This window comes from Benincasa hispida, chromosome 10 (genome assembly GCF_027475165.1).
Source record: "Benincasa hispida cultivar pf3 chromosome 10, pf3_genome.v1.1, whole genome shotgun sequence".
Lineage (NCBI taxonomy): Eukaryota > Viridiplantae > Streptophyta > Magnoliopsida > Cucurbitales > Cucurbitaceae > Benincasa > Benincasa hispida.
Window position 1 is genome coordinate 47,011,533 of NC_143487.1, and position 21,445 is coordinate 47,032,977.

General features: G+C 31.7%; 1 protein-coding gene across 2 annotated transcripts; it reads right to left on the reverse strand.

Moving 5' to 3' along the window:
• Nucleotides 1-8,156: 8,156 nt before the first annotated feature.
• LOC120088712 (protein kinase STUNTED-like) lies at nucleotides 8,157-12,136 on the reverse strand. Of its 2 annotated transcripts, none has more exons than XM_039046142.2 (11): nucleotides 11,742-12,136; nucleotides 11,124-11,473; nucleotides 10,932-11,005; nucleotides 10,724-10,842; nucleotides 10,523-10,638; nucleotides 9,909-10,409; nucleotides 9,552-9,800; nucleotides 9,308-9,471; nucleotides 8,997-9,224; nucleotides 8,752-8,901; nucleotides 8,157-8,611 (listed from the first exon to the last, which is right to left on the reverse strand). In XM_039046142.2, exons 2-11 carry the CDS (start codon nucleotides 11,299-11,301, stop codon nucleotides 8,372-8,374), a joined length of 2,019 nt encoding a protein of 672 aa, XP_038902070.1. In that variant the 5' UTR covers nucleotides 11,302-11,473; nucleotides 11,742-12,136; the 3' UTR covers nucleotides 8,157-8,371. The 2 variants fall into 2 exon arrangements, with proteins under 2 accessions (XP_038902070.1, XP_038902069.1); XM_039046141.2 differs by having other exon boundaries at nucleotides 11,124-11,437; nucleotides 11,742-12,134.
• Between the last annotated feature and the right edge of the window lie 9,309 nt (nucleotides 12,137-21,445).

A 21,445-nucleotide genomic window follows, 5' to 3' on the forward strand; every position in this document is an offset into this window, starting at 1 on the left:
ATGTAAAATAATAAAAACTGTAGCAATTAGTAAATACTATAACAAATTGGGGTTTTGAAATAGTGTTGATTATAGCTAATTGGGGAATACAAAATAGTATTTATTGTCGCAAGAGATGGTTATTATAGTTTTAGGATAGTTTTTGCCTCAAACACATTTTGTGTTGGGAATGTCCTAAAACTCGCAGTTTGTAAGTTTTGTTAACATATTCTATTTATCAATAAAAATATTGTTTATTGAGTATTTTATTCAATAAATTGTTATTGATATTGCATTCTATTATAAAAGTTCAATAAACGAATCCATACTATAATATGAATACTTTAACTTTATATGGCAATATAAAAGAGGATCAAGTTTTAGTATATAGCAAAAATGGTTTATAAGTACATGGATGAGATTGGGTACCTCATCCTGGTGATACTATTAGATACGGTCCATTTTGTATACTGATACAAATGATGCGATCTCAAAATCATTCATGTAGAAATATGTGAGTGGAGGCATCCTATGCAATGAGTTTGCATAAAACTGGACCTCAAAGTAGTCATTTTTCTTTATAACGACCGTTTGCTATTAAAACTGACTATTTCAAATTCAATGACCTAGGGTAACTTAATCTTAATCCTGAACTAACTATGAACTCCTGTTTATTCAGGATTATCCTTTGATTTACATAGGTGAGAGTAGTCCAACAACATTGTTCAATAAGCCTCCCATTTTGGGGATAAGACTAGATAAATAACTAGGGACATAGTTCTGCAAGATAAAATTCACTCCTACCCGATTTAGGGTTAGCAGATAGGTTCGCTGATTCTTGATCTTGAACAACGGGGCCCCGCCCTCTCACGGTTGAGAGGGTCGTGGTTTATAAGTTGGAATATAAACTAATTGTAGATGCTACAAGTGTTGTAAAGTGCTACAAATGGTCTGATCCTGATCATTCATGTGGAGACATGCAAGTAGGGGTATTCTATATAAAGAGTTTATATAAGACTAGACCATGAAATGATTAGTCTCTTTATATAATGTCGTTCATAATTGAGACTTACATTTCACTAGGATGACCATAGGTGACATGACCTTAATCTTGAGTGAGTTAAGAACTCCTACTCATGAGGACGGTCCTTTGATTTGTATGGGTGAGAGTGGTCAGATTGCCAACTCAGCAAGCCTACCATTTGATTCGTCTGATTGGGGAGCTGGAAACTCAGATACATAAGACAGAATTCACTCCTTCCTCGAAGCAGGGATAAGTAAATAAATTACTTCCTTAAGGACTGATTCTGGGTCTTGAACATAGAGGCCACACCCTCTCTTGGGAAGAGAGGACTAATTATAGTAGGACTATGACTTGTTGTTTATTAGAGGAATTAGTGGTACTTAAGGAATTAGATATAACTGTAGGAGCAAAACGATAAATTAGCCCAGTTGTACTTACAAGAGATTTGTGAAGGGTCATCGCACTGTTGATTGGTTATATCCAATGGACACAAAAATATATCTGTAGTGCGAATAGTGCAACTATCGATATTTAATGGAGTGATCAACAATTAACGGATGGATGGATCTCGTGATTAAAGAGTTTAGTCAGTTATTCACATACCATTGAAGCTTCAAGCTACAGGTCCATAAGGTCCCCTTGGTAGCTCAATGGGTTCAAGTTGAGAATCAGATTTTGGGTTAGTTTGAAGTATTCAAACTAACAAGAGGAAATTTGATTATATATAATATAATTAAATTGATTCAATTATATGTGATATAATTGATATGATATATTTGATACATTATTAATTGGAGGAATTAATATAGATATGATTTATACTATAAAATAGAAAAAGAACTATAGTTTATATGTTTCATGTGATGAAATATTAAAACTATAGGTTATAAATATAATATGATAAGTTGGTTATTGTATGTATTTATAATATATTAATTATGTGATAATTAATTAATTTTTTTCTATAATAACCGAATTGAGTGGGAGGTTATTGACAGTTTTATGGTAACTGTGAGATAAAAAGAATTTTTTTTTCCAAGTCGGATGGTTGATTCATTATATTGTTTCACAAAAGAAAAGACTATCGAGTAAAATAGTTTTACTAAACGATAGCATCTCACAGCGTACACGATCGAGTATCGAGTTTACTATACGATAGTTACTCGTTTACTCGTTGCTACATGATCAAGTAGCAAGTCTATACGATAGGCTTCTTTTACTAAACGATCGAGTATCTAGTCTATACGATAGACTTCATCCATCTCCGACTTATTCGATCGTCTACCTCCTTCATCCCTCAATCCAAAGTCACACAGAGCCCACAGCTCCTAGATTCTCACACCGAGAATACCAAGGTAACTCTTGTGGTGGTGTTTTAGTTCCATTCGAGGTTTGGGATCGAGTTGAACTCGATTATGATCGAGGTTCATCCAGTCATTCGTTGAGATCGAGTTCTGATCATTATATTCGAGTTCGTGTTGTTGAATGAGTTGCTGAACAATCGAGGGATACTTGAAGAAAGGTTCTTCGAAGGTTTGCATACTTTATCCCTTGTTTAAGTAAATAAGCATGCTTATAATTTATAGTTTATGCATAATCTGTTCTTTTAGGCTGTATTTGTTTGTGTTATTTCTCAATGAAATTTGGAACAATTTGCTTTCGCTCATTAGTTCTCGATTTAGAGTTCCTTCAACAACCACTTCTCTCTCTCAATTACCTAGGGTTTCAGAATTGGGGAAGAAGAAGGCAGACATCTGCCTTTTGTGTGATCTAGTTTTTATACTAGATCTCCTGACGGTCCTCGATAGTCGTCGGGACATCCGTAGGAACTCCCGACGAATAAATAACTCGTCAAGAGTTACTATAACTCCCGACGAGTAATGTTCCACCGTTGGGAGATAATTCCAATCTCCTGACAAATAGTATACATCGTCGGAAGTTCTTTCTAACTCCCAATGTGTCTCTTACGTCATCGGGAGAGACCCTATCTTCCAACAATCGATCTCCTGACGGCTGATTTACGCATCGGGAGAGCCTTTTTTCTTGTAGTGACAAACTTTATCAAAGATAGACTTGTATCAGTTTCTATCATTGATAAACACTGATAGACTTCTACCAGTGTTTATCAGTGATAGACTTGTATTAGTTTCTATCATTGATAGATGCTGATAGACTTCTATCAACAATGTTTATCATAACTATCTGAAAGTAACAAAATTTTCCAATAACAATGTCTAGTGTATGTGATAGATAATGATAGTATTTTATCACTTGTCTCCATTGTCTATGATTTCATCTATTTACTATTTTAGAACTAGCAACAAAACTACAAAAAACTATTATCACTTGGTCTATAATTTGATCTTCCATTGTCTATTATTGTCATTCTAATTAACATTTTTGATTAACTAGCAACAAAACTATAAATAAAGAAGAAGAAGAAGATTTATAATTGAAGAAAGAGGAGGAAAACAGGAACAAGGAGAATAGGAAGAAGGAGAAGCCGGAAGATGCAGAAGGAGAAAATAATTAAATTTTGCTACTTGTGTAAATATTTTTCCTTATTTTTGAAATTTTTGAAATTTTTTTTAAAGTTGAGTCAAAATTTTAAAAAATAACATTTATATGTTTTATTTTAGGATAATTGTTTTAAATGACAAATGGTTGGAAATATTTTTAAATATAGCAAAATTTCATTGTCTATCGATGATAGACACTAATAGACATCTATCAATGCTGATCACTGATAGATAATGATATTTTTCTATATTTAAAAACAGTTTGTTGTATTTCACTTTTGAATTTTAAATTTTATTGTGTAGTTTTTTTTTAATAGATTTGAAGTGTAGAATTACGTTAAAAAGAAAAAAACTTTGATGAGTATTTCATGATATAAATTCATTTTGCTTTTGTTAAATTGAAAATATATTATAAAGTGTAGAGATTTGCCCTAATATTTATTTAATAACTAAAACTATTTTTATAGCTTACAAATATATCATCAATCATATTTTAAAAAATAAAGTCTCATTTGGTAACCATTTTAATTTTTGAAAATTAAGCTTATAAACACTACTTCCACTCTAAATTTCTTCATTTGTCATCCACTTTTCACCAATAGTTTAAAAAACTAAGCAAAAATTTGAGAACTAAAAAACATAACTTTCAAAGAGTTATTTTTATTTTTGAAATTTGGCTAAAAATTTAACCATTGTAATTAAGAAAGATGCAAATTATGGTAAGAAACATAGATGAAATAGACTTAATTTTCAAAAACAAAAATTAAAAATCAAATTGTTACCAAATGAGACCGAAATTAACTTGAAATCCATTTTCAAGACCTATTACTAAATACATATTTGACTGCACTGAAAACCTGAAATACAAATCTAGCTTTAAATTGAATTTCTTATTTTGAAATTTATATTTTCGTATCACTAAATATATCTGTCCTAAATTTTCATCTTATTCTTGAATATTAAAAGAAAAAACAACGACAAATACTCTTTCTTGTGATATGTTTCAGATGAACTCCAAAAAGATAATTTCATAAATATATACTGATAAATAGATTTATCTTTGCCTTGCTTAAATCATATAATTTTTTAAATAAAATTAAATTCTTGTCAACTGGAAGGATTCATATTTGTAATATAAAAATTTAGATGTCAAGTTGGTACAATAGGCACAAACCATGCCATTTTAGTTATTTTATGAATTCTACATCTGCATAACCAATTAGAATTTTGTTGACACATTTTTTTCCCAAAAAAAAAAGTAATTAGACTTCTCCATATTTAATATATTAATAAAATAAATAAATTTGACTTCCAACAACTAGAAATTTGAACAAAAATTAAATTTATAGTTACTATATTGTAGTTAAAAAAAACATGAATTCTTTAGCCAAAATTTAAAAAGAAAAAATTAGTTTTCAAAATTTGGCATTCATTTTTAAAAACATTGATAAAAAGGTAGATAATAAAATAAGACATTTAGAGGTGAAAATAGTATTTATAAGTTTAATTTTTAGAGACAAATATTATATATATAATTTTCTGTTTTTAAAAAACAAAAAGTGTGCATATTTGATATGAAAATTTTCACAGATAAAAAAAAGTCAAAATATTTACAGAAATAGAAAAAAAAAATTAATAGACATCGATAGATTTCTATCGACCTCTATCAAAGAATATTAAAATTTTGTTATTTTGTGTAAATAATTTCACTTATTTTTTTATTTTTAAAAATCCCTCTATTTGATAATTATTTTTTACTTTCAATTTTCTAAAACGAAAAATTAAAGTTGTATTTGATAACGATGTATTTATATTAAAAGTGTTACAATTTCAATCTTGTAATAAGTCCTCACTCCAAACATGATGCATTTTATCGAAGTATAAAACATTTGTACAGTATGAAATTGATAGAATTTTAGAAAAACGAGATTAGAGCTATTTTTTTAACTGAGATTTATAAATTTTAACCAATTCAATGGTTAATTTGTGCGTCAATTTTTTTTAAAAAAGAAAATCTTATTCAATGAAATTAACAAATTTATGAACATCTTTACATTCTTTTATATAATTAGTGGGAAAATCAACAAAAATGAACCAATGATAAATTTGTAATACTTATCTAAGTCTTGGTACGTTTAAATGAAATTGAAAGTTTAAGATCCAATATGACTAAAATTTGAAGGCCTCATTTGATAACAATTTCGTTCATAATTTTTTATTTTTGAAAATTGTGCTTGTTTTTCCAAAATTTTTTACTTAAGATTTTCATATTTGTTTATATAAACATTTGAATTCTTAGACAATTTCCAAAACATAAACAATTTTTTTAAAACAATTTTTTTTTAGTTTTCAAAATCTATCTCTAATTTTGAAAACATTACTAACATAGCTTAAATAAAGTAGTTTTACAAGTTGATAGATAGTAATGATGCTTATAAGTTTAATTTTAAAAAGACGTTTGGTTACCTACGGAGCCTAAATAAGAAATATTTTCAAATATAAGAAAACGAGTCGACTTACTCAAAAAATGTAGTAAAATATCACGGTCTAATGTTTAAAAATATTTCCAACAGTTTTATCATTTAAAACAATTACCTATCTTAAATTATTATTTTATTTATTCGAAAATTTCAACACATAATAAACTATCCAATGTGGCGAGAAATTGTAAATATGGTCCATTTACTCATTTTAGTTTTTTTTTCCAAAAAGGAAAAAAAAAAAGAAAAAAAAACTTGAATTCTTTCACCAAAATTTAAAAATAAAAGCTAATTTTTAAAAATTATATATATTTTTTTCAAAATTTGGCTTAGTTTTTTTTTAAAAAATTGATAAAAAAAAAAAAAATAGATAACAAAGTAAGACATTTAGAGATGCAAATAGTGTTTGTGGGATCTATTTTTAAAGACAAAAAACGAAAAACTATTTTTCATTTTTTGTTTTTAAAAACAAAAGTATGCATATTCAATAACTATTTTTTATAAACAAGTTTTCTAAAACTATTTTTTTAGTTTTCAAAATCTAACTTTAATTTTGAAAACATTACTAACAGGACCTAAATAAAGCAGTTTTATAAGTTGATAGATAGTAATGATATTTATAGGTTTAATTTTAAAAAAGTATTTGGTTACCTAAAAGAGTCTAAATAAGGGATATTTTCAAATATTAGAAAATAAGTCGACTTACTAAAAAAATGTAGTAAAATATAACTGTCTATCACTTATAGACAATGGTTTTTTTGCTATATTTAAAAATATTTTCAACAGTTTTATTATTTAAAATAATTACACATCTTAAATAATTCTTTTATTTATTCAAAATTTTCAACCCATAATAAACTATCCAATATGGCAAGAAATTGTAAATATAGTCCATTTGCTGATTTGAGTTTTTTTTGTTAAAAAAGAATAAAATAAAAAAAAAATAAAAACTTCAATTCTTTAGCCAAAATTTAAAAATAAAAGCTAGTTTTTAAAAGTTAATTTTTTTCTCCAAAATTTGGCTTAGGGTTTTAAAACAATGGTAAAAGATAGATAACAAAGTAAGACATTTAGAAGTGAGAATAGTATTTATGACTTAATTTTTAAAGGTACAAAATAAAAAACTATTTTTCATTTTTTGTTTTTAAAAACAAAAGTTTGCATATTTGATAACTATTTTTTACTTTCGGTTTTCTAAACCAAAAAAATTAAAGTCATGTTTAAAAACGATGTATCTGTATTAAAAGTGTTAACAGTTTCAATCATGTAATAACTTCACGCTCCAAACTGTATGCGGTTTTATTGAAGTATAAAACATTTGTACAATATATTGATAAAATTTTAGAAAACGAGATTAGAGCTATTTTTCTATTGAGATTTATAAATTTTAACCAATTTATTCAATTGTTAATTTGTGCGTCAAACTTTTTTTTTTTTTTTTTAAAAAAAAGAAAATTTTATTCAATGAAATTAAAGAATTTATGAACATTTTTACATTCTTTTACATCATTAGTGGAAATACCAACAAAAATTGAACAAATATACAATTTGTAATACTTATTTAAGTTCATAGTACATTTTAATGAGATTGAAAGTTTAAGATTTAATATGTCTAAAACTTGAAGGCCTCATTTTATAATCATTTCATTCTTAGTTTTTTATTTTTGAAAATTGTGCTTGTTTCTCAAAATTTTTTACCTATGGTTTTCATATTTTTTATATAAACATTTGAATTCTTAGACAATTTCCAAAAACATAAACAAGTTTTTGAAAACTACCATTTTTAGTCTTCAATTTTTTTTTAAAAAAAATTTGAAGTGTGACTTTGATTTTGAAAACATTACTTACAGAGCCTAAAGAAAGTAGTTTTATAAGTTGATAGATAGTAATGATATTTATAGGTTTAAATTTAAAAAAAATCATTTGATTATCTAACATGGCCTAAATAAGAGATATTTTCAAATATAAGAAAATGAGAAGTTACTAACAAATGTAGCAGAATATCATTGTCTATAAGAGATAGACAGTGACTTTTTGCTATATTTAAAAATATTTTCAGCAGTTTTATCATTTAAAATAATTACCCGTCTAAATAATTCTTTTAATTTATTCGAAATTATTAACCCATTATAAACTATCCAATATGGCAAGAAATTGTAAATATGGTCCATTTACTGATTTAATTGCCCTTACAACCAAAGAAAAGAAACTGAAATATTTACAAGCCTGTCAGAAATCACCACATTAAAGGGTGCATAAGTTATATTCATTGTACAGTTTTAATTTTTATCACAATTTTTTATTCTATAGATTTGGCTAATTTACAGTCTAAGATAAGGGGAAACTGACACATATCTCTAAAGAAGAAGCTAGTTGAAGCTGGAGGATCTGCTCCATCTTTCTTTGAAATAATCTTCCAATGCAACCCTTTTTGTCTGTTCCACACTGCTAAATGAGTTCCCACCATCATCAACACCAAGCAATGCAAGGCTTAAATGCAGTTCAGAACTTGAATTTGGATACACTTCATCATCTCCATTCTCCACACTTTGTGAATCCTCCATAGGGAGGCTTTCGGTATCGCTTTCCCCTCTAAGAATCTTCAATATCTGGAACAAACACCGTTCACAAACATCTTTGATTGATACAAGTAATGAGCAAACGATCTTACTTGAACAGAATATGTTCTTTAGGTTTCACCATAGTCTCCTTGAGTTTTAAGGAAGAAGTATAATGTTCAATGGAATACCTGACTAATTCTAGGACGGAGTCGAGATGCCCTCGTGATGCAAAGGGTTGCTGCAAGAACCATTCTCTGCAACTGTTCCTCATCGAATTTTCCATCCAAATTTGGATCAACTATATCCTTTACATTGCCACTCTCTATGATTGGCTTAGCCTGATGTAAAATGATAAATGTTCTTCATCTTTGCATGCATAGAGTATCAAAAAAAACATTTAAATTGTAGGCAGTACTTTTGATAGAAGTCTTACCCACATAACCAAGCTCTGTTGCTCTTTAGAAGTTTCGGCGCTGATTGCTCTTCGTCCCGATAACAATTCAAGTAGAACTATACCAAAGGCATACACATCAATTTTATTGCTCATCTTTCCATACATGAAATATTCTGGAGCAAGATATCCAAATGTTCCGACAACATCAGCTTCAATCTGAAAGGACGATTCTGTTGGTCCCCATATAGCAAGCCCAAAATCTGATAACTGTTATATAGACACTACCCTCAGTTAGGAATAAATGAGAAAAATTCAAAGTCTCATCCGAGGAAGATATTCTAACTAATTACCTTTGGTTCGAGTTCATCAGTGAGCAGAATGTTCGATGTCTTAACATCTCGATGCACAACAGGTCGGGGACATTCGTCGTGCAGGTAGGTTAGCACTTCCGCAGTTCCAATAGCCAACCTGACTCTTACCTCCCATGAAAGTATGTTTTTTCCTTTGTTCGAATCTAAATATCATATAATTTTATTATCAGCATACTCAGAGTAATTTAGATTGTAGAAGAAAATTATGATATTTAAGCCGTACCAAATAAATTTTCCTCTAAACTTCCTTTGGAAAAGAAATCATAAACAGAGATCAATGTATTGTCTACAACACAGATACCGAGAAAGGGAGTTATATTTCTGTGATGTAATGAGGATATAATGTCAACTTCCTGAGAAAATTCGTTCCACGCCTGTTTGGATGAGTTCATTACTTTAACTGCTACCAGCTTTCCATCTGGGAGAATTCCTTTGTATACTTGATTGCAACCCCCTTTCCCAATCAGGTTTTCTGTAAAGAAAAAATAAATTCATGAGACATGGACCAAAGATATACTTTACCTCAGAAAGGTGAGAAAACGAATGTATGATCAATTCATAGCAAGGATTAACTTGAAACCTGAAGAAAAATGAGAAGTTGAAATTTTCAGCACGTCAGGACTAAACCATTTATAATTAGTTGAGTTAGTTTTCAGGAAATCCTCCAAGTCTTCTGGTGGTTCAGAAAAGGAAGATAAACTGCCTTTAGCTCTCTCATCCACAAAACAAGGGATCTCGCTTTTTGATGGATCATTTCCTTTTGTGCTTAAACTTTGATATGGGGAGCGATCGGGTAAGTTCATCACCCATTGCACTACAGACATGTTATGTACACATGGGGTTTGCGAAATCCTTGGAGTCGTTCGGAGCAATGGCCAACCAAGCCCCCGCTCGGAATGCTCCATCTTCATTGGAGGATCTGGTTTGGAACAATTTCTTTTACTTTCAAGGACAACTCCATGAACTTCATCCTTCAAGTCTTCACTACCAACCCCATACGAAACAGATTTCTCAGTCTCAGAGCCATCAAAATCAGATTGACTAGCCTGACTAAAACTTGGTTTTGGGTCTAGGTTCAAGCCTGCCGCATTACAGTCAAATATATAACTCTACTTTTTCTTTTTTCCTTTTTCAGGAAAAAAAAAAAAAAAAAAATCAATCTACCAATGAATGGTCTTATAGAGAATACCAAACCTGGTAGTTGATCATTGGTAAATCTTCTGAAGATAATTTTGCCATTGTTGAGAGCCAAGACATCGGTGGTTGGAGGCAGTCGCTTAACAAAGTATCTAGTTGTTGAAGACCAACCCCTGCAAATGGTTTCTATTAAGACCAAATAACAAAACAAAAAAGAGGCAACTACCTAATGACTTGACTTTTCAGTGGCTTCCCTACCCAAGATTAGATGGTTTGCTTGTTCCCAAAACCACAGCCCCGGCTGCATAGCTTTTTGCCTGTCTGACCAGAGTCTTCTTAACCGAACTTCCAGTCAATATGAGAGCAACAAGAGCTACCTAATACCCAAATCCAAAGATAATAACCATTACAAAAAATTTCAATTCATCCATTGCATCCATAAAGGGCAACAAATTCCAAACCGAACCTTGTTTACATCACAAAGGCTTTTGTATCCTTCTAAGAATTCATCAAATAAGGGCTTATCTTTTGATGCACGGTCTGTTGGACAGGAGGGAAAAATCATATTCCGAAACTATACATCATAAAAGTAACCATCCCATGTAAAAGAGTTGAAACCAAAGATTGAGGATTGAAGAAAGAAAGAAAGAAAACGCACCAGAACTTTGACAAACATGGATTACAATGACACAATCCCCAGGATCAGCAACTTTAACAATCGCCCAATTGAGCAGGTCTCTACTATCCCCATTTATCCTAATCCCCACTAACACATTCTTCTTCTTCTTCTTCTTTTCCTTTTCAATAGCCTCAGAATCGTCCTGATCAACTGTCATTTCGTTTCCTCCAAATCAATCTCCTATAATCTCCAAAACCCCACAGATTTTGAATCTTCTTCAATTTGCAGGGCTTCAGCAGGTAACCTCTGATTAAGAGACTCCCCACTTTTTAAACCCTCCACCATTTCACTCTCTACCACCAAAATCAATCCACAAAAGATTCAGAAACCTAATTCCACCCATGAAAAAAAAAAAAAAAAAAAAAAAAAAAGAAAGAAAGAAAGATAGAAAGATACAACTTGTATGCAGACTGCGAGTATTTAAAAACAAGCAGCAACCCATTAACGCATCAAAAAGCAACCATTAAACAAGAAATCAAAACCCCACTACTTTAAAAAAGGAAAAGAAAAAACCCAAATGAGAAATTACGACAATAATTTCAATTAGAATACTCAAATAAAGCAGAAGATAAATGCTAGCCGACAAATGGGTTGTACCTAAAACTTGTAGCGGTTCGTCGTCCAAACTCAGCATGTTTTTAAATACCTATTTAGCGGATTAATCAAATCGAACCCCTTAAATAAACCTACTGCGACCAAATAATGGGAAGAATCAGAGAAACGATAAGGAAATTTGAAAAGGAAGGAAAAATAGGGCAGAAAAATTGTCGTAAAAGACAATAATTTTGGGTAGGGTGACGTCAAACATGGATGAAAGAAAAGGGGTTTGAGTGATTTTTTGTATAAATTAGTTGAGGAAAGGAAAAGGGAAGAAGAAGAAGAAGATGGAGTTAGGGAAAAGGAAATGTCGGCAAGAGAGAGAAACAGAGAGAGTTGCAGAGAATTTTTGAAGGAAGTGAAAAAGAAGATGGGTATTATGATTTTGTTTTCTTGATTCCTTGCAATTTTTTATTTTTATTTTAATTTTTTGACGACAGTTAAAAGGGAAACCGGAAGTTTTCGCGGGAAACCTATGGTATCCGGTAGTTTTGCGTGGTTAGCTAAAAGCGGACTTCAAGTTTCACCGGCTGTTGCGGGTTGCCATACCTGACCGTTGCCCGTACTACATGCAAACAAGATCGTCAAGGAAAAGTGTGCGTGTTTTTTTTTTATTATTTTTTTAAAAAAAATGATTTTACTGGATTTTTAAAATGAAATATTGTTTTAAATAACAAAACTACTTAAAATATTTTCAAATATAGCAAAATACCACAATCTTCAATGATAAACATTGATAGATGTCTATTAGTATCTATTAGTGATAAATGATAAAGTGTCTATCATTGATAGATAGTAACATTTTGTTATATTTATAAAAAAAAAAAATTGCTCATTTTTCTACATTTAAAAACTTCAATTTTTAAAAGTAATTTAATAATTATGGAATAAATCACAAAAAAAGTTTGTTTAACTAAAATAAAAAATCCAATCACATAACCGAAATGAGTATAGTCCAACTGATATAAAACTTGTGAAATCGACCTCAAGGTTAAAGTTTTGATTTCCACTCTATGTATTGTCAACAAAAAAATTCTTAGCATATAAGCAGCCAAAAGATATAGTACGACTCTATAAACTTTCGTTTTTGTGGCTATTTAGTTTCCGAACATTAAAAAGTATCTAGTAGGTATTTGAACTTTTAAGACTATGTATATTTGATCCCGAATTTTTAAAAATGACTAATAAATTTTAAAAAAAAATTAGATTTGACGATTTTACTAGATATAGAATTGAAATTTTTGATGATCCTTCATACACGAAGTTGAAAATTTAAGAGCTAAACCTACAATCTATGAAGCACAGACACAGATATGGTTACACGATATGGATATGATCAGATACGACGATTCGTCAGTTTCTAAAAAACTAAGCTATGTCGTCTATGGATACGTCATTTTTTTAATATATATTTCTAAAAAAACGAGGATACTGATATATTGAAGTTACATTTTCTTTTTCTTAAAAAAATATAGGATATGGATAAATTTAGTATACAAGTTAATAAAAATAACATAAAATAGAATACAAACACTAAAATACAATACAAAAAAACAACATTTAAGATATTGAAGTACAATAGTTAATAAAATGCAATAAAAAAATGACTCATATACAAAGAAGAAGAAGAAGATTAAAGGGAGAAGTATGAAGATAAACAAATAACTTCTTCATTGAATTGTTGAAGATATCCAAATGGTTTATATTTTGGTGGACTTTGTAGGGACTCAAATGTGAAGATGAAGATTAGATGATTCTAGAATTTGGTCTTTTATTTATTTTTTTCCTTTTAGTTTTGAACTCGAGTAGTGAGTTTTTTTAAATATGTTGTCTAGTTTTAGATTGGAAAAGATTAGATGAGTTGCTTGTCTTTTTTCTTTAAAAAAAATGTACGTGTAAAAATAGATACATTAAATCGCGTGTCAGATACGTATCTGTGAAGTACTGGAGGTATCGGTATCTGATACGTGTCTGCTACAGATTCTTTGTCTCCCATGAAGTATTTGTGCTTCATAACCTATAATTTAACGTTTAATGACTTATCAAACTACTCCAATGTATTTATTTAATTGTAATTGTGAATCTTAATAAAACAAATTGATGCAATGAATTTGGATATTAGGCAAATTCATGGTTGAAAAAGGAAAATTCATTCCTCAAAGAAGTGCTTTTAAGGGAAAAAATTATATTTAAAAAGATTTAGGAAGCTTCATATTACAATCCTAAAGTTATTGTTTATAGTCTTACATGAAAATAAAATAATTAACTAATTAAATTTAAAATACTAAATAAATACTTATTAATCTAAAATTAACAATTAAAGATACAAATGACCTAACCTTCATCCTACATCACAATTGTTCCACTATTCAAAATTAAATTTGACTTTTTTTTGCTGCAATAAATTTTATTAAATTAAACGTGGGATAAAGCTTCTACTTTTTCTTTTTTTTCTTTTTGTATATTATTTGATTTAATTTTTTAAATTTGAAATTTTAATCTTAAATAAATACTCTATCTTAGGGCCTAGTTTTTTGAAAATGTGTTTTAATGTTGGATTAAGTATTTTTTTTTTTTCTTTTTTTACTTTCTTGACTACCCAATCTTGAATCCATCCATAGCATTAAATATCCATCAAACATGTCGATATTTTTACGTTTTTATGGATTCGATATTAACATGGGAGGTAAATTAATATTTCCATTATATTATAGAAAAATCCATGAAACATTAGAAAAAATAAGCAATAAAATATCACTAATGTAAATATAATATAAATAATAATATGTTAACTGATTTAAAAATCATTAAATGTTTATTTCTTAATTTAAATTTAATTTTTTTAATTTTTTGTTTTTATAATTTTTTTAAAGAATTGCCAATTGATATTAGCATTTTATTGATACTTTCATCTACATTTTTATAAAATTAAGACCTCGATATTTTCATCCACGTTCCATTTTAAAACTAGAGTTTGTGGATTTTTCTTTAGAAATCTAAGTAGTTTATTTGTTACTTTTTGCTCACGGTTGTTCCACTATTCAAAATTAAATTTAAGATTGAAGTAATGAAGTCAATTGTTTTTGGTGGCCCACAATGAAAAACGTTATATTTTTTCCTGACCGGTTATGTAGGAATTTTCTTTAAATACAGTATCCAATAATAGAATTTTAAACTTTCAATTTCAAAGGAGTGTAGTCATATAGATTTTTTAAATGCAATATTAAGGAATAGAAATTTGAACTTTCATTTAAAAAAATGGTAATATATGATAAATGAGTGTCACGTCTGCTTGAATTATAACAATTTTTCATTCGTTTTTCTGCATTTTCTTTGGCTTCCAGGTTCTACTATTTGGCTGTTATTTTTTGCTTTCTCTTTCATAGTTGTTATATTAGACCATTGATACTACGCCATGTGACAAATTATATGTTAATAAATAACGCTACACGACGGGCCATATCCATCGCGAAGGCCGATCGTTTAGTACATTTCTTCTATTGTTTATTCTCTCTACTTATCATGTAGCTAATTGTCTCTATCGTTGACATCTTATCTTGTACTCTCCATCTTGTACACTCTTGACCTATCGTGTAGCGTCTTCTCTCTATTGCTTACACGCTCAACCCAGTCGTGCAGTCTCCTACCCTATCGTCTACACTCTCGCCCCTGTCGTGTAGACATTTTCCTCTGTCGTTTAGATACTTGACAACGATCATTTAACCTTTGCTTCTCTATCGTTTACATGGTATCAGAGCTCTAAAGCATCCTGCCTTTCTTCATGGCGTCAAGCTCGGGAACATCTGAAGAAAACTCCACCTTACCGTGATCATCTTGCATACATTCTCGAAGGCCTCGGCAATGAATACAATCCTTTTGTGACTTCCATTCAGAACAGAACCGATCGTCCATCCATCGCTGATGTCCACAGCCTCATTATTGCATATGACTCTCGGCTAGAATCCCAGTCTACTATGGACCAACTCCAACAAATACAAGCCAATGTCGCTCATCTCTCCCTACAACCTCGACGTCCTCACTGGCCTCAAAATTCCATGTCATCTTTCCGACCTCCTCCATCTCTTCAAATTATTCTCCCTAACCCTGTTTTCTCTACTGTGAATGCTACTGATTATACAGCTCATAGAACACCTACCCGAGCTCAACGACCACCCACCCATCAACCATCTCACTCTTCCAATGGCCACAATGTCAAATTTGCAATAATTTTGGCCATACAGCATTATTTTGCTACAACATTGATAATCCTAAATACAAAACCATTCAACATCCACAAGCCCATTTTGCTCAAGCAACACCAACCCCAACTCAACCATTATCCTATATCACTACTCCCCCTGCTCCAAAATCAAATCATCCCGATGAAGGCTGGTATATGGATTCTGGAGCTACTCATCACATGACCCCTGACCTGTCCAATATCCAACAGCCTATCCTTTATTATGGTGGTGAACAAGTTGTCATAGCAAATGGTAAGTCCCTTCTCATCTCTCACATTGGTTCCTCCTCCTTTCTTTCATCTATATCTCATACTCTGATTTATCTTCACTTTGTTCTTCATACACCTTCAATATCTTGAAATCCAATTAGCATCGATTGTTTATGTTATGATAATAATGCTTACGTTGAGTTTTTCCATGACTCCTTTGTTGTGAAGGACCTTCAAACCAAGAGTCCACTCCTCCGGGGTACACTTGATCGTGGCTTATACAAGCTCTTTATCACTCCATCTGCTACACGATCATTCACTTCCTCTTCTCATCTAACTACCTTCATATCAGCAATCACATACTTCTCTTTTTGGCATCGTCATTTAGGACACCTTTCCCCTCCAGTAGTTCAATCTGGTTTGTCAAAATGCAAACTGAAGTACAAAAATAATACTGATGTATCAATTTGTGAACACTGTCAAATGACCAAGAGCCATCATTTACCTTTTCAATCTTCCAATTCTCGTCCACCCTCTCCCTTTGATATAGTGTATGCCGATGTATGGGGTCCTTCCCTATCAATTCAATAAATGGAGATAGATATTTCTTGTTATTTATCGATACTTTCTCCCGTTTTACTTGGATGTATACAATGACAGCAATATCTGAAGTTCTCCCCTATTTTTTTAAGTTTCAAGCAATGATTTCAAACCAATTTTCCACCACCATTAAATCAATCCAAACTAATGGAGGAGAGGAGTTCAAAGCTCTCTCACCTATACTAGACAAACTTGTCATAATCTACAGCTTATCTTATCCTTACACACCTCAACAAAATGGCACTGTCGAACGAAAGAACAAGCATGTCGTTGAAGTCGATTTAGCCATGCTTGCCCACTCCTCTGTTCCACATACCTTCTGGCCTTTTTCCTTCCATACTGCCATTTACCTTATCAACCGGCTACCTACACCTCTCCTTGCAAACAAGTCCCCCTATGAAATCTTATTCTCTAAACCTCCTGATTACTAACTTCTTAAAGTATTCGGCTGCACATGCTTTCCATTCCTTCGGTCGTTCAATGACAATAAACTCCAATACAGGTCTCACCCGTGCGTATTCTTAGGCTACTCCTCCTTGCATAAAGGATATCTTTGTCTCCATCGCACAACAGGTCACATTTATGTCTCCAGGCATGTCATTTTCCTACCTTCCCTTTCCTTGATAACTCTCCATCAATCTCTTCTCCTTCACACTCTTCTTCTCCAGTCCTTTCCATTCCCATTCCAATCAGTCTTTCCCCCTTACATCAGGTCACTACTAATTCCCAAGGTAACTGTGTTCATCACCATGATCTTTATCACCTACCTTCTTCCATCCCATCTCCATCCCCCCAACTCACACCTGACCCTACACCACTCAACCAACCCACTCCCCATCTTCCCCAATCACCTGCATCATCAACCAATCCACCAGCTTCCCTTATTCCCTCTCCCTCACCACCACCTACCTCTACTCTCCCAACTCTCGTTGCTTCCCTACACCTCAACCTTCATATCACCTCAAAACCACCACCATCCCTACCCCTCACAACCAATAACCACCCTATGATTACACAGTCAAAAATAGACATTTTTAAACTAAAGGCTTGGCTGTCCGAGGTTACTGACTTGGACAACATAAAACCACGATCCTACAAGGAAGCACTCCTTTATCCAAGATGAAAACAAGCAATGCTTGAGGAATATAAAGCCCTCATGAGAAATAATACATGGTCTCTCACACCTCTGCCCCAGGATCGCAAGGTAATTGGCAGCAAATGGGTGCTCAGACTCAAACAAACTCCATCAGATGAGATTGCTCATTACAAGGCTCGTTTGGTGCTCAAGGTTCAACCAAGATTATGGCATCGATTACTATGAGACCTTCAGTCCAGTTGTCAAGCCTACTACCATTCGGCTTGTTCTATCCATTGCTCTGTCTCACAACTGAATCATTCGGCAACTTGACGTACACAATGCATTCCTTAATGGCGACTTATCTGAGGAAGTATACATCAAGCAACCACCTAGTTTCATAAGTGATCAACATCCTGATCATGTGTTACTTCTGGACAAGGCATTGTATGGCCTCAAGTAGAGTCTTCGCGTATGGTTCTCGAAGCTCAGTACCTGTCTGATGCAATGGGGCTTCTCCAATGTGAAATCTGATACATCTATGTTCATTTTCTGCAACTCACATACTTTAATTATATTTCTCATTTATGTTGATGACATTATTGTAACAGGCAATAGTTCTGCAACCATTCAACACTTCATTACTTGTTTAAACCCTCAATTTGCACTTAAAGATCTAAGTGATCTATCCTTTTTTCTTGGCATTCAGGTGGCTCGCACATCAGATCAATTACATTTGTCTCAGTCCAAGTACATTCATAGCCTACTTGAACATGCACAACTCACTGACTGCAAGCCCATTCACTCTCCAAGGCACCTCGTTGTCCCTCACCGATGGACAATCACTAGACAACCCCTCTGAATACAGAAGCTTAGTCAGTGCCCTCCAATATTGTACGCTGACCATACTAGACATCAGTTTCAGTGTCAATAAGCTCTGTCAGTTCATGCACGACCCAACAACTTCACATCTTCAAGCAGCCAAACGCCTCCTTCGGTATCTCAAAGGCATGGAAAATCATGGTATTCTTTTAACCAAGTCCCCTGTTTTGGCCTTAACTTGCTACACAGATGCCGATTGGGCCAGCTGTCCAGATGTCAAACGAAGCACGAGTGGATCCTATGTCTTTCTTGGTTCTAGTTTTATCTCATGAAGCTTCTCCAAGTAAAAGGTAGTCTCTCGATCTAACGTCGAATCAAAATATCATGGCATGTCCAATGTTGCCACTAAGGTACTATGGATCCAATCAGTTCTCACTAAAATTGGTGTCAATCGTATCTCCACCTCTCTACTGCTCTGTGACAACCTCAGTGCCACATACATGGCCGCCAATGCTGTGCTTTACAACCAGACAAAGCATCTTAAGATTGATCTTCACTTCCTCAAAGAAAAGGTTGCTTCCAAACAGTTTTCAGTCAGATTCCTCCCCTCTGAGGATCAGCTGGCCGATATCATGACAAAAGCCTTACCAAGTCCTCGCTTTCTCAGTTTGAAGACCAAGCTTACAGACGTGGCAGCTCCTCGTTCGCTTGCGGGGGGATGATAAATGATTATTATGTCTGCTGGAATTATAACAATTTTTCATTCGTTTTTCTGCATTTTCTTCAGCTTTCAGGTTCCACTATTTGGCTGTTATTTTATGTTTTCTCTTTCATGGTTGTTATATTAGACCATTGATACTATGCCATGTGGCAAATTATATGTTAATAAATAGCGCTACACGACGGGCCATATCCATCGTGAAGGCCGATCTTTTAATACATTTCTTCTATCATTTATTCTCTACTTATCGTGTAGCTAATTGTCTCTATCGTTTACATCCTATCGTGTACTTTTTATCATGTACACTCTCGACCTATCGTGTAGTGTCTTCTCTCTATCGCTTACACGCTCAATCCAGTCATGCAGTCTCCTACCCTATCGTCTACACTCTCACCCCTGTCGTGTAGACACTTGCCTCTGTCGTTTAGATACTTGACAACGATCATTTAGTCTTTTGACAACGATCGTTTAGCCTTCACTTCTCTACCATTTACAGTATATGTCATGTCAACTACCTATGAATTATAGATACAGATACGAGATATGGATCGATAAGATACGACGATTTATCAATTTCTAGAAAACTAAGATATTGATATATTAAAGATACGTTTCTTTTTCTTAAAAAAAAATATAGGATATAGATAAATTTTACATACAAGTTAATGACAATATATATACAAATACTAAAACACAATACAAAAGTAACATCTAAAACGCTGAAGTACAAAAGTCAATAACATGCAATAGAAAAGTGATTCATATTGATCAGAGAAGAAAAAGAAGAAGAATAGAGGAATAAGTATGAAGATAAAAGAATAACTTCTTCGTTAAATTGTTAAAGATATTCAAGTGGGTTATATTTTGATGGATATTATAAGACTCAAATGTGAAGATGAAGATTAGATGATTCTAGGGTTCAAATATTTTTTTTTCTTTTAGTTTTGGACTCGAGTAATGAGCTTTTTAAATACTCTACATAGGAAAGATTAGATGAGTTGCTGGTCCCTTTCTTTAAAAAAAAGGTAAGCATAAGAATAGATACGTCAAATCGTATGTTAGATACTCTGGGAAGTATCTGGAAGTATATATGTGTCTGATACGGATTATTTGCCTCACATCAAGTATATGTGCTTCATAGTCAACTACCATATGCTATAACTTTGATAGTATTGTAAGATTTATAAGTGAATAAGATTTTTAGAAATATATTAAAAAAATTATTAGATAATTTAAGATTTCATTTTAAACCCAATTAACAATGAGATGAGTAGTCTATCATTATTAAAATTGTGAGATCTCATAATTTTTCAAATATGAGATCTTCGACATACTCTCTAAGATGGTATCTTTTTTAGTTTATCATTCTTGGATTGGATCTTCTTTTTTCTTTTCTTTTCTTTTCTTTTTTTTTATGGAATCTTCATTAGTCATTTGGGTTTCATAGTCTGTGATACCATATTAGATAACATAGATTCTATTTCAAAACCAATTAATAATAAAAGTAACCTAACAATCTTATTAAGATTTGTAAAGTCTCTTAATTCTATTTATCATGGGATTTTCAAGAAAATAAAATAATGAAACTTAGAGCCTAGAAGAAAGGTAAAATTAGAATAATATTGTGGTTTTTAAAAGTATTTAGAAAAATGTTGTTGTTTCAAAACAATTTAGAAAAATATAGTAGTTTTTTTTAAAAAAAATTTAGTAGGTCAAGTTTTTAAAACTCAACAAAGGAGGACAAGTCTTCAAAACTCGACAAGGCTAAGTCGAGTTTTGAAGACTCGAGTTCCATCCCTATTTTTTTTTTTAATATTCCACCTCCCTTTTTTATTTTATTATTTATTATATTCCACCTCACTCACTTTGTTATTATTTTTTTATCACCATTTTCTTAACTTAACTCTAAGAAATATCATAGAAAATAATATCTCATTCACGTTTTCTACCATAATTTAAAAATAATAAAGTGTAAATTTAAATATTCATATTATTACAACTATTATCTCATTTATATAAAAATAATTAAAAAAAAA

Coding starts and splice junctions, on each gene's coding strand:
- LOC120088712 (XM_039046142.2), bottom strand. CDS start 11,301: ATGACAGTTGATCAGGACGATTCTGAGGCTATTGAAAAGGAAAAGAAG. Junction 10,410..10,522: donor TACCAATGATCAACTACCAG/GTTTGGTATTCT, acceptor GTAATGCGGCAG/GCTTGAACCTAGACCCAAAA. Junction 8,902..8,996: donor AACAGAGCTTGGTTATGTGG/GTAAGACTTCTA, acceptor ATTTTACATCAG/GCTAAGCCAATCATAGAGAG.